The 14,979-nt window shown below is 35.5% G+C and overlaps 1 protein-coding gene across 1 annotated transcript in view; it reads right to left on the bottom strand.

Moving 5' to 3' along the window:
• Positions 1 to 14,979, bottom strand: part of SRBD1 (S1 RNA binding domain 1) — a 312,646-nt gene that overhangs the window by 216,866 nt on the left and 80,801 nt on the right. The window contains 3 exon segments of the mRNA XM_079111646.1: positions 2,458 to 2,596; positions 3,933 to 4,050; positions 14,506 to 14,672. Of these exon segments, the coding sequence (XP_078967772.1) occupies positions 2,458 to 2,596; positions 3,933 to 4,050; positions 14,506 to 14,672 (424 nt within the window).

The raw sequence follows: 14,979 nt of genomic DNA, 5'->3' as shown, positions 1-14,979 counted from the left end.
TTGATTCCAACCAAATCTTGTTAGTCCGTGGCAAGCAAGAAGTGTCTTCCACTGAAGAAAAAAATGTGAAATATTCAGTTTCTTAAATATTTCTTGAGGAATAATGAAAATACTTCTTTAGAAAACGGTAATTAAGAATGATCATGTGGTACCTGTACAGCAAAAACAGTGAAGGGGCAGTGAGACAGGAAAAAATTACAATTTTTTTAAAAGCAGTACCTGGTTTCTTTAGAATTAATTATCATTCTTCTATACTTGTGATCAGGATGAAAGAATAAAGCAAACAGAAAATTCTGGAACGTTGCAAGTACTACAGTAACTACATTGGCTCTGAACTACTCAAACAAGTGATCAGAAGGATCACTACCTGGTATTCATTATCATGTATTCCAGGAGCTATACCACATATGACAATCAGGAGACAGGGCTACTAAAAACCTACCCAGTAGGGACTCAGTATATGTGAGAAATAAGGAGACCTTTATTTCAAAGGGGGTGGGAAGAAGAAGGAAAAGAAACCAATCATAAGGAGAAAATAGGCAATATATCTTTGTGCATGTAACATGTCAAAAGCTCCAACATTCCATTCCATTAAATTTCTTGATGGGCACACTGTGATTAACCTTAAGGTTTGGCTATATGGCCTCAGCTATTATTAAAATATTAAATATTGCAACCATTTGAAAAATTTAACTTTAAATACACGTTAAAAAAATTAAAACAAATTTGAATTTTACTCATTTCAAACGATCTCCAAATTCAAATAATACTATTCTGCTTTTCCTTTTCTTTATGGTCTTTTTCCAAAGATATTAAGATAACTGTGTATGAACAACAGCTGTATTTTACAAACACACATACTCAATAAATCACAAATCTGGATTATTTAAAATTAAAAACAGTTTATGGCATGCTATTATTCTCTACAGATAAATACATAAGTGTGGATTTTGTTATCAGAGGCTGCCCCCTACAGACATTTATGTCTCCCATCCTAAAGAATCAACAAAAGGCCAAAAAACTACAGTGGAGATGGGGGCATATAGCTCAAAGTTGCAGTTATTTGTAGTGAGGTAAGCTGACTAAACCTTGAGATCCAATGTATAAAATGAAAATTAGTTAACGATATTATGTACTGGAAATTTACTAAGAGAATAGACTTCAGGTGTCCTTATCACAAAAGAACAAAAAAGGCAACTGTGAAATAAAGAATATATTAATTTGATTATCAAATACAGTACTGTTTTACTATAGTAATCATTTAACTATGTGCATATATATACACATATATGGGTATATGTTTGTGTATGTGTGTGTGTGTGTGTGTATATTTCAAAACATCTTTGAGATAGGCATGATGGCACACACCTATAATCCCAACTACTAGGGAGGCTGAAGAAGGAGAATCACAAGTTCAAGGTGAATCTTCAAATTAATGAGACCCTTTCCCAAAATTTTCAAGAAATAGGGATACAGCTCAGTAGAGTGCCCATGGAACCAATCTCTAGTACCACAAAGCAAACAAACAAACAAACAAAAAAAATCACATTGTATACCTTACACACATAAAATTCTTAAAAAACATAAACAGTTTTTAAAAAATAGGAATCACCAGAATATCAATCTCCCACTCAATCGAAAAAACAATCCTGGTAAAAAACTATTCTTAATCTCAGTTTCATTTTGACAATAAAACCAATGAACCTTGACAGGAATCAACTATCAGTTTCTTTGGATTTCTCTTCAAAGTACCTCTTCTTTACTCCGTCCTTCTCATTCAAAGAACAGGAAGATTTACTGGGAAGTAAATTTCAGAAAAAGATACTTTATTTCTTAGAAAGTAGAAGTGTGGGAGTGTGGCTTCAATTTATACTTCATGTATGTTACAAGTGTGGAAATTCTTTATAAAGAGGAGGTCTGAGTTGTGTAATTAAACAAACAGAAACAGTAAAAAATGTAAAAGACAAAGTAAGAGAATCTTTATATTTTCAGGGTATAAAGGGATTTCTTTAAAAAAAGGAAAAAAAAAAGCAGTTATCATAAAAAAATAATAACCACAAAACTGAGACCTTCTTTTTTACCAAGAGATGACATAAAAGAAAGTCAAAAGACAAGTCATAAACTGAGAAAAAAGATTTGGTACACACATTAAGTAAAAAAGATTATCTAAAAGATACTTAACAAATTCATAAGAAAAAGAGAAACAACAAAAAAGAAAAATGGACAAAAGACTAGAACAGGTACTTCAAAAAAAGGAAAGGTAAATGGCTAAGCAACAGGTCTATAAGGATCTATTTCATTAGAATCATTTAGTCTTTACATGCTATAATATTCCTTTGTATGGTCATTACTAAATGACAGCATTTTTTCACGTAAGTTTTTGAAATTTAAAAAAAAAAAAAAAAAAAGAAAGAAGAAAGGAAGGCAACAGGGCTGAACTCTTTATAAAGCTAGTACCTTTAATATCAGGTCTAATGTAAGACAGCAGATTGAGCTCCCCAGGCTTCTCCAGCAGTGTCCAGGCTGCTCCTTCCAATCCTAACTGCTTTGCTCTTTGGGCTTTGGTGCCTTTGCTCCCAGTTTTATAGGGAGCAGACTAGGAAAAAAATAAAAAGGCAGAAAACACTTAGGATTCAGTTTTAAAAAGCAAAAGCTAAAATTAAGATGCAAAATAGAGGACACACTAAGAATTCTGAAGATATCCTTTTCTCAACCCTTTCCCCTGCCTTCAGAGATAAATTCATACTAATTAGCTAATACTTATGAAGATGGTGTGTGCCTTATCTTATCCTTTATTATACTTTTATATAAGCTTAATTCATTATTTCTTTAGTTTTACTTATCTTAATAATTGCCTAGACTGCAAGGTCCTCCTTTCAACTCAAGCAAGCTACTCTAAAAGTTGTCTGCTTAGGATGCATCTACTTAATCCACATTCATTCCTAAATCCACCACTATTAGCTTCTAGAAAAGAAACACCTTACTGAAAATGGTATCACAAAAACCCATAATGATCCCCTAATTATATATAGTTTTCAGTCCTTATCTCACCAAACCTCCTTGCTACACTTACCTATTGATTGTTACCCTCCTTCTAAAACTCTTTTCCCTACCTACCGCATTCCATGTACCATCACCTCTAGATTCTTCCCATAATTCTCTGACCATTTTTTCTTTAGGTTTTCCCTTCCTCACTTTAAAAGCTGATGTTGCCCAGTGGTTCATTCTGACCTGCTTACCCACTTTAGTAAGTTCTTCCACTCTCACAGTTTCTAATACAACCCTCCCACAGTATCCATGGGGGACTGGTTTCAGGCACACCCTTCCCTTCCCACTGAATACCAAAATTTGATGATGCTCAGGCTCTTATATAAAATGGTAAAACATTTTCATATAATCTATGCATATCATCCTATGTACTTTAAATCATCTTGAGATTATTCATAACATCTAAAACAAAGAAGATATATGTAAACAGTTGTTGTATTGTTTTGGGAATACTAACAAAAAATCTGTACTTGTTCAATATAGACATAATACTTTTCAAATATTTTTGACCAACGGTTGGTTGAACACATGGATGTGGGACGCACAAATAAATAACGGAAGGGTCAACTATACAGAACGACACTCATGTCTATGTATCCAGTTCAGCCCTCTTCCTTAAGCTTCACATCACTGACCTACTCTTCTTTCACTCAGTGGGAAATTCCTTGAGGGTAAGGATTGTACATTATCCATATCTGTAAACCCAAGTGCCTAACACAAAAAAGTATTCCATAAATATTTATTGAACAAAGGGCAAGTATTTTGATGAATTAAATAATGGTGGCTATTAACTTTAGCTCCTTATGTCTTGGTCTTCAATTATAAAAAGACCCAAATCATAATATATTCAGGTATTACATTAAAAGATAAAAAGAGTTCCTTACCACATGTTCTAGTTCTTCAAACGTTTTACAGTTCAGCAAGGCTTTTAATAAGCACTCAGACATCTTCCCCTCCTTCTTAATTTTCTGGATTGTACTATGAACCTTCTTTGCAACAGTCCTGAAAATAAAAACTTTTGTAATACACAAGACCTGTATATTAACACTTTCCTTTTGAGGCTATCTCAAAAAGTTGCAGGTAAAAAGAATCTTTCTCACCTGATTCATTTGAGAATAATTTGCCCCCCTACACACTTTAGTGTGTTATTTCCTATTAAAAAAAATCTACAAAATCACAAAACAATCTTTAATACCAAGTAATTAATACTGATGCATTATCATCATCCAGTACTCAGACCTGAGACCACATTCAAAGTTTCATCAACTGTGTCAACAAAGTCCTTTAGTAGGATGCAGTGTCACACACCTATAATCCCCATCTACTTGGAAGGCAGAGGCAGGAGGATCACAAGTTCAAGGCCAGCCTCAGCAACTTAGCAAGACTCTGTCTCAAAATAAAAAAAGTAATAAGGGCTGGGAATGTAGCTCAGTGATAGAGCACTCACGGGGGTTCAATCCCTAGTACCATAATAATAATAATAATAATACAAATAATGTTTTTTATAGTATATTCACTTCATAATTACAAGTTTCACATATTCAGTTTCCTTCAAAATGAAATAGTATTTTGGGCTTTCCTTGATTTTCAAGATCTTAAAACTTTGAAATGCTACAGGCAAGTTATTTTGTATAATGTCCCAAAGCTTGGATTCCTCTGGTGTTTCTATGTAGTTATATTCAGGTGGTGCCTCCCTATGGGAACAGCTTAGAAGTGACTCTGATCCTTCACCACTCCCCATTAGGTGGCAAGTAATTGTGATTTGTCCCACTACTAATTAACTTTGATCATTTGATTAAGGTGCTGTCTGTGGGTTTCTCCACAATATACAGGTACTCTTTATTTCCTTTGCAATTAATATTTTGTGGAGAGGTACTTTGAGACTATGTAATTATCCCATTCCTCATTAGGCTTTCTACTAACTCACTGATTTATTTATATCACTCTAGATGTGGTTTCTTTATTTAGTTGCTATAATCCATTGCCATTATTTATTTTAATGCTCACATTGTCCCAAATTTGACCAGAAGTAACCCCTTCAAGCTAGCTGCTATATCCTTTTGACATGTCCCCACCATTGTTTGAGTCCCAAGGTATCTTATTCTCTGCTACAAGATATTCCAGGCTCATCTTTTACATTCTCTGCCTCAGCCCTGGAATCAGAAGAACGGCACGTAGAAACCAAGTTACAGGTATTAGGTGTGCTCACTGCTAAGGAAGTATCATTACTCAAGAAAGGCACACATAGCACCCACAACTGGTTTCTAAATACCATTTACCACTAAAGAGAAACCGGATTTCATGTAGAAAAGCTTATTCCAGGAACCAACATACAGGAATCAATTTATAAATTGAAGCAAGGAAGGAGAGGGCATAGTAGTTCCCCCCACTTTACAATGTTTTTCTCTGATATACAATTCTTTTTAAAAAAAATTATTTTAGTTGTAGATGTACACAATACCTTCCTTTATTTTTTTATATTGATTTTTATGTGGTGCTGAGGATCAAACCCACAGCCTCACACATGCCAGGCAAGCACTCTACCATTGAGCCACAACCCAGCCCCTCGATTCTTATATATAATGGTTCTCACTCTACTTCATTCCCTATTCCTATTTATAGGCTCTGCTCAATAAGGGTATTATTAGAATGCTGGGCAAATGTTTGCAATAATGATTAAAAATAATTGATAGAAAAGAAAATTAAATCTACTTGTATTTTAAAAAATACTTAAAAATACTGTCAAGTCAAAAAACTGATCACCAACCGCCAGTGGAACGCCAGCTGCCTGCTGTTGCCTGGAAGTTCACTATCACAGTACCTGCAGGTTTGGTTACACGTGGCTGCCGCCATTTTGAGACAACAGCCAGGCACCATAGGACCCCTGGCCGTACTGACTGAGCCCCTTCTCCAGGATCCCTCAGCCCGACCTATCACTCCTTGCCTCCAGGGCCCTCACATCGACTGACTGCTCCCTGCCGCCAGGACCCCCAGACCAACTGACTGTGCCCTATCACCAGGACCCCATACCAACTGATTGCACCCGGCCTCCAGGATCCCACAACCACACCAAACACACCCAACCACCAGGACCTCTGCCTGACCAACCACACCCCGCCTCCAGGACCTCCAGCTGACCACGTCCACACCCCAAGCTGCAACTCCCCATTTGCCAACACATTTGGAAGCCAGAGAGGCCATGTTGGATAATCCTAGAGTCGTACCTCCAATCTTTAGGTGGGGAAAATCCCATCCTGAAACGCCTGCTGGAAACTGGAAGCTCATTGTCAGGTACCTCTCACGCATCAGGCTACTAAAGACTGGGAGGTTTCAATACTATATGACTGTTATAGTGTAGATTTTCTTTTTCTCCTTATTGAACAATTTTAAGTTTTTATTTCTATACTTTTCTTGCTCTCTTTTCCTTTTGTATACCTTTTCCCTCAGAATCTCTTTCTCCCTTTTTGCATGCTAACATCCAATTTCTTTTTATTATACTCTCACCCTTTCTATTTTCTAGAACTTCTATATATTCTTTTCTTATCCCATTAACAGCTACATCCTACATCCCTCTGCATCCTCTTTGTCCTCCCTTAGAAACTGCAGATTTATTGCAAATCTGTTTGTTATACAGAAGATAATATTTGAACTCATTCTGTTTATAATGACAATATTGTTATCATCCTTATAGGGGCTATTTGGTCTAGGATTGCAGTGTCTGAAGTGGGCACTGCTAATATTGATCTCCCCTTAAAGAAAAGGTTTTGGAAACCTATAGGGCCACTATAAGCCTATAAGGGGGAATCTGCAATACCCCATATCTGTACTGCTAGAGCGGAAGATACATGAACAACATGAAAAGACAAGGGAAGAAAATGATCCAAACAAATCTAGATTCTATATTAATAGAATCCAATGGCAGTATGGTAGAAGAAATGTCAGAAAAAGACTTCAAATTATACATGATTAAGATGATTTGTGAAGCAAAGGATGAGATAAGAGAGTAAATGCAGGCAATGAATGATAATACCAATAAGCTGAAAAAGCAAGTGCAGGAAGCAAAAGATCATTTCAACAAAGATAGAGATTCTAAAAAAAAAAAAAAAAAAAAAAAAAAAAAGAAAGGAAATCCTGGAAATGAAGGAAACAATAAACCAAATAAAAAACTCAATGGAAAGCATCACCAACACACGAGACCACTTGGAAGGTGGAACCTCAGACAATGAAGACAAAATATTGAATCTTGAAAATAAAGTTGCCCAAACAGAGAAGATGGTAAGAAATCATGAACAGAATCTCCAAGAACTACGGGACATCATGAAAAGACCAAATTTAAGAATTATCGGGATTGAGGAAGGCACAGAGATACAAACCAAAGGAATGAACAACCTATTCAATGAAATAATATCAGAAAATTTCTCAAACCTGAAGAATGAAATGGAAAATCAAATACAAGAGGCTTACAGAACACCAAATGCACAAAATCACAACAGATCCACACCAAGGCACATTATAATGAAAATGCCTAACATTCAAAATAAAAATAGGATTTTGAAGGCCATGAGAGAAAAGCATCAGATTACATATAGGGGGAAACCAATACAGATAGCAGCCGACTTCTCAACCCAGACTCTAAAAGCTTTCTGGAACAACATATTTCAAGCTCTGAAAGAACATGGTTGCCAACCAAGAATCCTATACACAGCAAAACTAACCTTCAGATTTGAAGATGAAATAAAATCCTTCCATGATAAACAAAAGTTAAAATAATTTACAAATAGAAAGCCTGCGCTACAGAATGTTCTCAACAAAATATTCCATGAGGAGGAAATGAAAGACAAAAATGTAGGTCAGCAAAGGGAGGAACTACCTTAGAGAAAAACCCACTCAAAGTAGAAACCAAGCCAACTTAAAAGCCAAAAATAAGCCCAAATGACTGGGAATACAAATCATATCTCAATAATAACCCTGAACGTTAATGGCCTAAACTCATCAATCAAAAGACATAGACTGGCAGAATGGATTAAAAAGAAAGACCCAACAATATGCTGCCTGCAAGAGACTCATCTCACAGAAAAAGACATCCACAGACTAAAGGTGAAAGGATGGGAAAAAACCTACCACGCACATGCACTCAGTAAAAAAGCGGGGGTGTCCATCCTTATATCAGATAAAGTGGACTTCAAGCCAAAGTTAGTCAGAAGGGATAAAGAAGGACATTTCATACTGCTTAAGGGAACCATAAATCAGGAAGACATAACAATAGTAAATATTTATGCCCCAAACAATGGTGCATTCCTGTACATCAAACAAATCCTTCTCAATTTCAGAATCAAATAGACCACAACAAAATAATTCTGAGTGACTTTAACACACTGCTGTCACCACTAGATAGATCTTCCAAACAAAAACCAAATAAAGAAACCATAGAATTCAATAACACAATCAATAATCTAGACTTAATAGACATATATAGAATATTCCATCCATCCGAGCGAATTCACTTTCTTCTCAGCAGCACATGGAACCTTCTCCAAAATAGACCATATGTTATGCCACAAAGCAGCCCTTAGGAAATGCAAAAAAATAGTGACACTGCCTTGTGTTCTATTAGATCATAATGGACTGAGAGTAGAAATCAATGACAAAATAAAAAACAGAAATTACTCCAACACCTGGAGACTAAATAATATGCTATTGAATGAAACATGGATAACAGAAAACATCAGGGAGGAGATAAAAAAAAATTCTTAGAAGTCAATGAGAACGACAATAAAACATATCAAAATCTCTGGGACACTATGAAAGCGGTACTAAGAGGAAAATTCATTGCATGGAGCGCATTCAAGAAAAGAACGAAAAGTCAACAACTAAACGACCTAAATTTACAGCTCAAAGCCCTAGAAAGAGAAGAAGAGAATAACAGCAAAAGTAGTAGAAGACAGGAAATAATTAAAATCAGAGCTGAAATCAATGAAATTGAAACAAAAGAAACAATTCAAAAAATTGACAAAACAAAAAGTTGGTTCTTTGAAAAAGTAAACAAAATAGACAAACCTTTAGCCACACTAACAAAGAGAAGGAGAGAGAAAACTCAAATTACTAAAATTCGTGATAAAAAGGAAATATCACGACAGACACCACTGAGATACAGAACATAATGAGAAGCTACTTTGAAAATCTGTATTCTAACAAAATAGAAACTATCAAACACATTGACAAATTTCTAGAGACATATGCTCCTCCCAAGCTGAACCAGGAGGACATACACAATTGAAACAGATCAATATCAAGCAATGAAATAGAAGAAGCCATTAAAAACCTACCATCCAAGAAAAGCCCAGGACCACACGGATTCTCAGCCGAGTTCTACAAAGAACTCATAAACTCATAAACCTTCAAATGACTCATTACGATACTTCTCAAAGTATTCCAGGAAATAGAAAAGGAGGGTACCCTACCAAACTCATTCTATGAAGCTAATATCACCCTCATACCCAAACCAGGAAAAGACACATCAAAGAAAGAAAATTTTAGACCAATATCCTTGATAAATATAGATGCAAAGATCCTTAACAAAATACTGGCAAACCGTATCCAAAAACATATTAAGAAAATTGTGCACCATGATCAAGTGGGGTTCATCCCTGGAATGCTAGGACGGTTTAACATCCGTAAATCAATAAATGTAATCCATCATGTCAATAGACTTAAGGATAAGAATCATATGATTATTTCAATTGACGCAGAAAAAGCGTTTGACAAAATACAACACCCCTTCATGCTCAAAACACTAGAAAAAATAGGGATAGTAGGAACATACCTGAACATTGTAAAGGCTATTTATGCTAAGCCCATGGCCAACATCATTCTTAATGGAGAAAAACTGAAAGCATTCCCTTTAAAAATCGGAATAAGACAGGGATGTCCTCTTTTACCACTTCTATTCAACATTGTTCTCAAAACTCTAGCCAGAGCAATTAGGCAGACTAAAGAAATTAAAGGGATACGAATAGGAAAAGAGGAACTTTAGCTGTCACTATTTGCTGATGACATGATTCTATATTTAGAGGATCCAAAAAACTCCTCCAGAAAACTTCTAGACCTCATCAATGAATTCAGCAAAATAGCAGGCTATAAAATCAACACGCATAAATCTAAAGCATTTTTATACACAAGCGATGAAACATCTGAAAGGGAAATGAGGAAAACAACTCCATTTGCAATAGCTTCAAAAAAAATAAAATACTTGGAAATCGATCTAACCAGAGGTAAAAGATCTCTACAATGAAAACTATAAAACATTGAAGAAAGAAATTAAGGAAGACCTTAGAAGATGGAAAGATCTACCATGTTCTTGGATAGGCAGAATTAATATTGTCAAAATGACCATACTACCAAAAGTGCTATACAGATTCAATGCAATTCCAATTAAAATCCCAATGATGTGCCCTACAGAAATAGAGCAAGCAATCATGAAATTCATCTGGAAAAATAAGAAACCCAGAATAGTTAAAGCAATCATTACAGGAAGAATAAAACAGGGGGTATGGCAATACCAGAACTTAAACTATACTACAAAGCAATAGTAACAAAAACGGCATGGTGTTGGTACCAAAATAGACAGAAAGATCAATGGTACAGAATAGAGGACACGGACACAAACCCAAATAAATACAATTTTCTCATACTAGACAAAGGTGCCAAAAATATGCAATGGAGAAAAGATAGCCTCTTCAACAAATGGTGCTGGGAAAACTGGAAATCCATATGCAGCAGAATGAAACTAAACCCCTATCTCTCACCCTGTACAAAAATCAACTCAAAATGGATTAAGGACCTCGGAATCAGACCAGAGACCCTTCATCTTATAGAAGAAAAAGTAGGTCCAAACCTTCAACATGTCGGCTTAGGATCAGACTTCCTTAACAGGACTCCCATAGCACACAAAATAAAAGCAAGAATCAATAACTGGGATAGATTCAAACTAAATAGCTTTCTCTCAGCAAAGGAAACTATCAGCAATGTGAAGAGAGAGCCTACAGAGTGGGAGAAAATCTTTGCCACTCATACTTCAGAAAAAGCACTATTTTCCAGAATATATAAAGAACTCAAAAAACTCTACACCAAGAATACAAATAATTCAATCAATGAAAGGGCTAACGAAATGAACAGACACTTCACAGAAGAAGATCTACAAGCAATCAACAAACATATGAAAAAATGTTCAACATCTCTAGTAATAAGAGAAATGCAAATCAAAACTACCCTAAGATTCCATCTCACCCCAATTAGAATGGCGATTACCAAGAATACACGCAACAATAGGTGTTGGCAAGGATGTGGGAAAAAGGTACACTCATACATTGCTGGTGGGGATGAAAATTAGTGCTGCCACTCTGGAAAGCAGTGTGGAGATTCCTCAGAAAGCTTGGAATGGAACCACCATTTGACCCAGCTATCCCACTCCTTGGCCTATACCCAAAGGACTTAAAATCAGCATACTACAGAGATACAGCCACATCAATGTTCATAACTGCTCAATTCACAATAGCCAGATTGTGGAACCAACCTAGATGTCCTTCAATTAATGAATGGATAAAGAAACTGTGGTATGTATGTATATATATATATATATATATATATATATATATATATATACACAATGGAATATTACTCAGCTATGAAGAATAATAAAATTATGGCATTTGCAGGCAAATGGATGAAATTGGAGAATATCATGCCAAGTGAGATAAGCCAATCTCAAAAAACCAAAGGAGGAATGATCTTGCTGATAAGCAGATGATGACATATAATGGGGGGTGGGGGGGGCAAAGAATGGAGGAAGGAGGGACTCTGTAGAGGAATAACAGGGGTGGGAGGGGTGGGGAGGAAGGAAAAAAAGAATGAATCAAACATCATTACCCTATGTAGATGTATGATTACACAAATGGTATGCCTTTACTTCATGTACAAACAGAAACAACATATATCCCATTTGTTTACAATAAAAATAAATTTAAAAAAAGAATATTGTCAATTAAAAGAAAAATATGAAAAATATGCAATCTTAAATTACAACTTGTATGTCTTTTATAATCCTGATAACCCACGACATTGTCAAGGTCAAAAGGCTATCAGGGTCATTTAGACAAAGGGCCAATATCCTGCTGGCCTGCATATAAGGAAGAGAAAAAAACCCAGGAAATTTTTCTTACTATCCAGATCTACACTACTTAATTCCCTTTCTAACAGCCATTCACACTGAGAAATATTTTACCTCGCAAGCCAGTACATACACAGAACAAGGTTTCATGAAACAATATTTACCTTTACCATATAAACTGTACCCTATGTTTTCTATTTTATTTTTTAGATGAATCATTGGCTTCACTTCTCATATATAGGTAGTAATTAACAGGTTGAAAATCAATATTCTAGTTAGAGAAAATGCTGCGCTTAAGTATGGAAATTCCTCAGAAAATGTGGAATGGAACACCACCACTTGACCCAGTTATCCCATTTCTCAGCATATACCCAAAGCCCTTAAAATCAGCATACTAGTGTGACACAGTCACACTAGTTCATAGCAGCTCAATTCACAATAGCTAAGCTATGGAACCAACCTAGGTGCCTTTCAAAGATGAATGGATACAGAAAATGTGGTACTACACACAATGGAATATTACTCAACCTTAAAGAATGAAATTATGGCTTTTGCAGGTAAATGGATGGAACTAGAGACTGCCATGCTAAGTGAAATAAGCCAATCCCAAAAAACCAAAGGCCATATGTTTTCTCTGATATGTGGATGTTGATCCATAAGGGAGAGGGTGGTAAAGGAACAATGGAGGAACTTTCGTTTATTACCTTAGGTACAGAAATGATCACACAAATGGTATGACTCTACATCATGTACAAACAGAGAAATGAAAAGTTATACTCCATTCATATACAATGAATCAAAATGTATTCTGCTGTCATATATAACTAATTAGGACAAATAAAAAAATAAAAAATAAATACATTCTGCTGTCATATATAATTTAAAAAAAACAACTAAAAAAGAAAAAGAAAATGCCAAACTTAAGAAACAGTAGAGACCATACATCTCATTAACAAAAAGAAATATCTATGTAATGGAAAAAGACCTTCTAAGTCTCAAAGCTTCCACTTATGTCAAGGAATATACCTTGAGTAACAGTCAATGTATTCCTCTATTAACTGGAACCCAGATAATGAAACTCTTTTGCAGAAGTGCTCTTTTGAGAAAAAGAAAATATTAAATAATAATCTTGGCATAAAGTTTCTATTTGTCCCACATACAATAAAATATTAGAATAACTTTAAGCAAACCATTCTTATTTGTGACATTGTCCCCAATTTCAGGTCCCCAAATTCTCAGGCCTTCTTTACTACCTTGCCCTTAATCAAGCAGAAACTTACTTAGAATTTGCAAATTACTGGTCTTCCAGATTGCCCTGTAGACTGTTTGGTCCAGAAACTCTTTACATAAAATTCCAGATTACCAGATTCTTTTTATATATAGGGAACTCCAGCAAACTGAGCAGATAATTGTGAGTCAGTGATTTCCTAGAGATAAGGGCTCCCCTCTTAGACAAGACTTGTAATCTCTAGTTCTTATATCCTAATGCTTGATTATACTAGCCAGGCCTAGAAGATCTATATCTGAGACCATCTGATTAGCAAGTCATTTACACTTCTGAGTTGGCTAATGTATTCTGCCTCTCAAGGAAATATAATTTACTAGACACTAACACTTTAATTCTCCTGATACTGAAAGAACATCAACACAGTGCAGTGTGGAGTGTGGCTTGTTTGCCCTCGTGATCACATAGCTGAATAAAAGGAAAGCATCACAGAAGAGTATCCTACAGCTAGCCTAAGAAAAAATTAGAATTCAAAATTTTCAAAATATGGTTTCCACTGAATGGTTATGGTTTTAATCATCATAAAGTCAAAAAACTGTTAAGTCAAAGTATCGTAGGTTGCAGACCATCTGTACTTCCAAAGAACTCTCCATTTAGGGATTCTGCAGTATTAATAGTACAGTTTTATGGAAGCTGTTGAAGAGTTAGACTAAAATGTACTTTTCTGAGTTTCCAGCTGGCAGTCCTGATTTTCCCAGCAAAAATGGTAAATTACCTCTATCAGAAGATGACAGTCAACCCTGAGGCATACTCAACTACAAACCACCTTTCTGCTGATTCATGCCCAAGATAATAAAATACACACCAGCAGAGGGAGTCATACACACCCAAATATGTAAAACAGAGCTGACTGTCAGAAGAGGACCACATTCAGATTACAATTCTAGAAAACAAAACATTGAAAGTATTAAAATATACTGTCAAACACTTCCTCCTAGTTTCTCCTCACTGGCTTACCAGGTCTCTATGCCCTTACATGAGGTTCATCCCTCCCCAGGTTTCTTACCGTAGCTCCTCTAGGGTTTGTCGAACTTCTCTCAAGGAATCAGCATCAAGGTTATTAATGAGCTCTTTTCGATAACGTATAATAAAGGGAATTGTGTTATCATCATTAAAGAGACGAATGATGTTGGCACAAACCCAAAGTTCAACATTAGTTCTCTCAGATAAAACCTACAAGTTAAAGATATGTAGTGATTTAAAACACTGAAAATTAGGCATCTATGTTATACAGTTTCAAATATAGTATTAAAAATTCTTTCCAGGCACTTAGAAACCATTTGTTTTGTTTTGTTTTTTTAAAGGAAACTATAAATTACATATATGTACTGGAAGAGCACTTTCCAATATTGCAATGATGCTCTTTTCATTTCTCAAAGTGACAGCAAAGATCAAGTATCAGTAACTCACTGTCTTGGCCTGAGTACAAAGAAAAAGCATTTTTAATCACCACTAGTGACAAGATACAATGATTTAACCT

This window comes from Sciurus vulgaris (assembly GCF_902686455.1).
Source record: "Sciurus vulgaris genome assembly, chromosome: 14".
Classification (NCBI taxonomy): Eukaryota; Metazoa; Chordata; class Mammalia; order Rodentia; family Sciuridae; genus Sciurus; species Sciurus vulgaris.
Note: the sequence above shows the minus strand (reverse complement) of the source record. Positions and strands in the feature narration are given on the sequence as shown.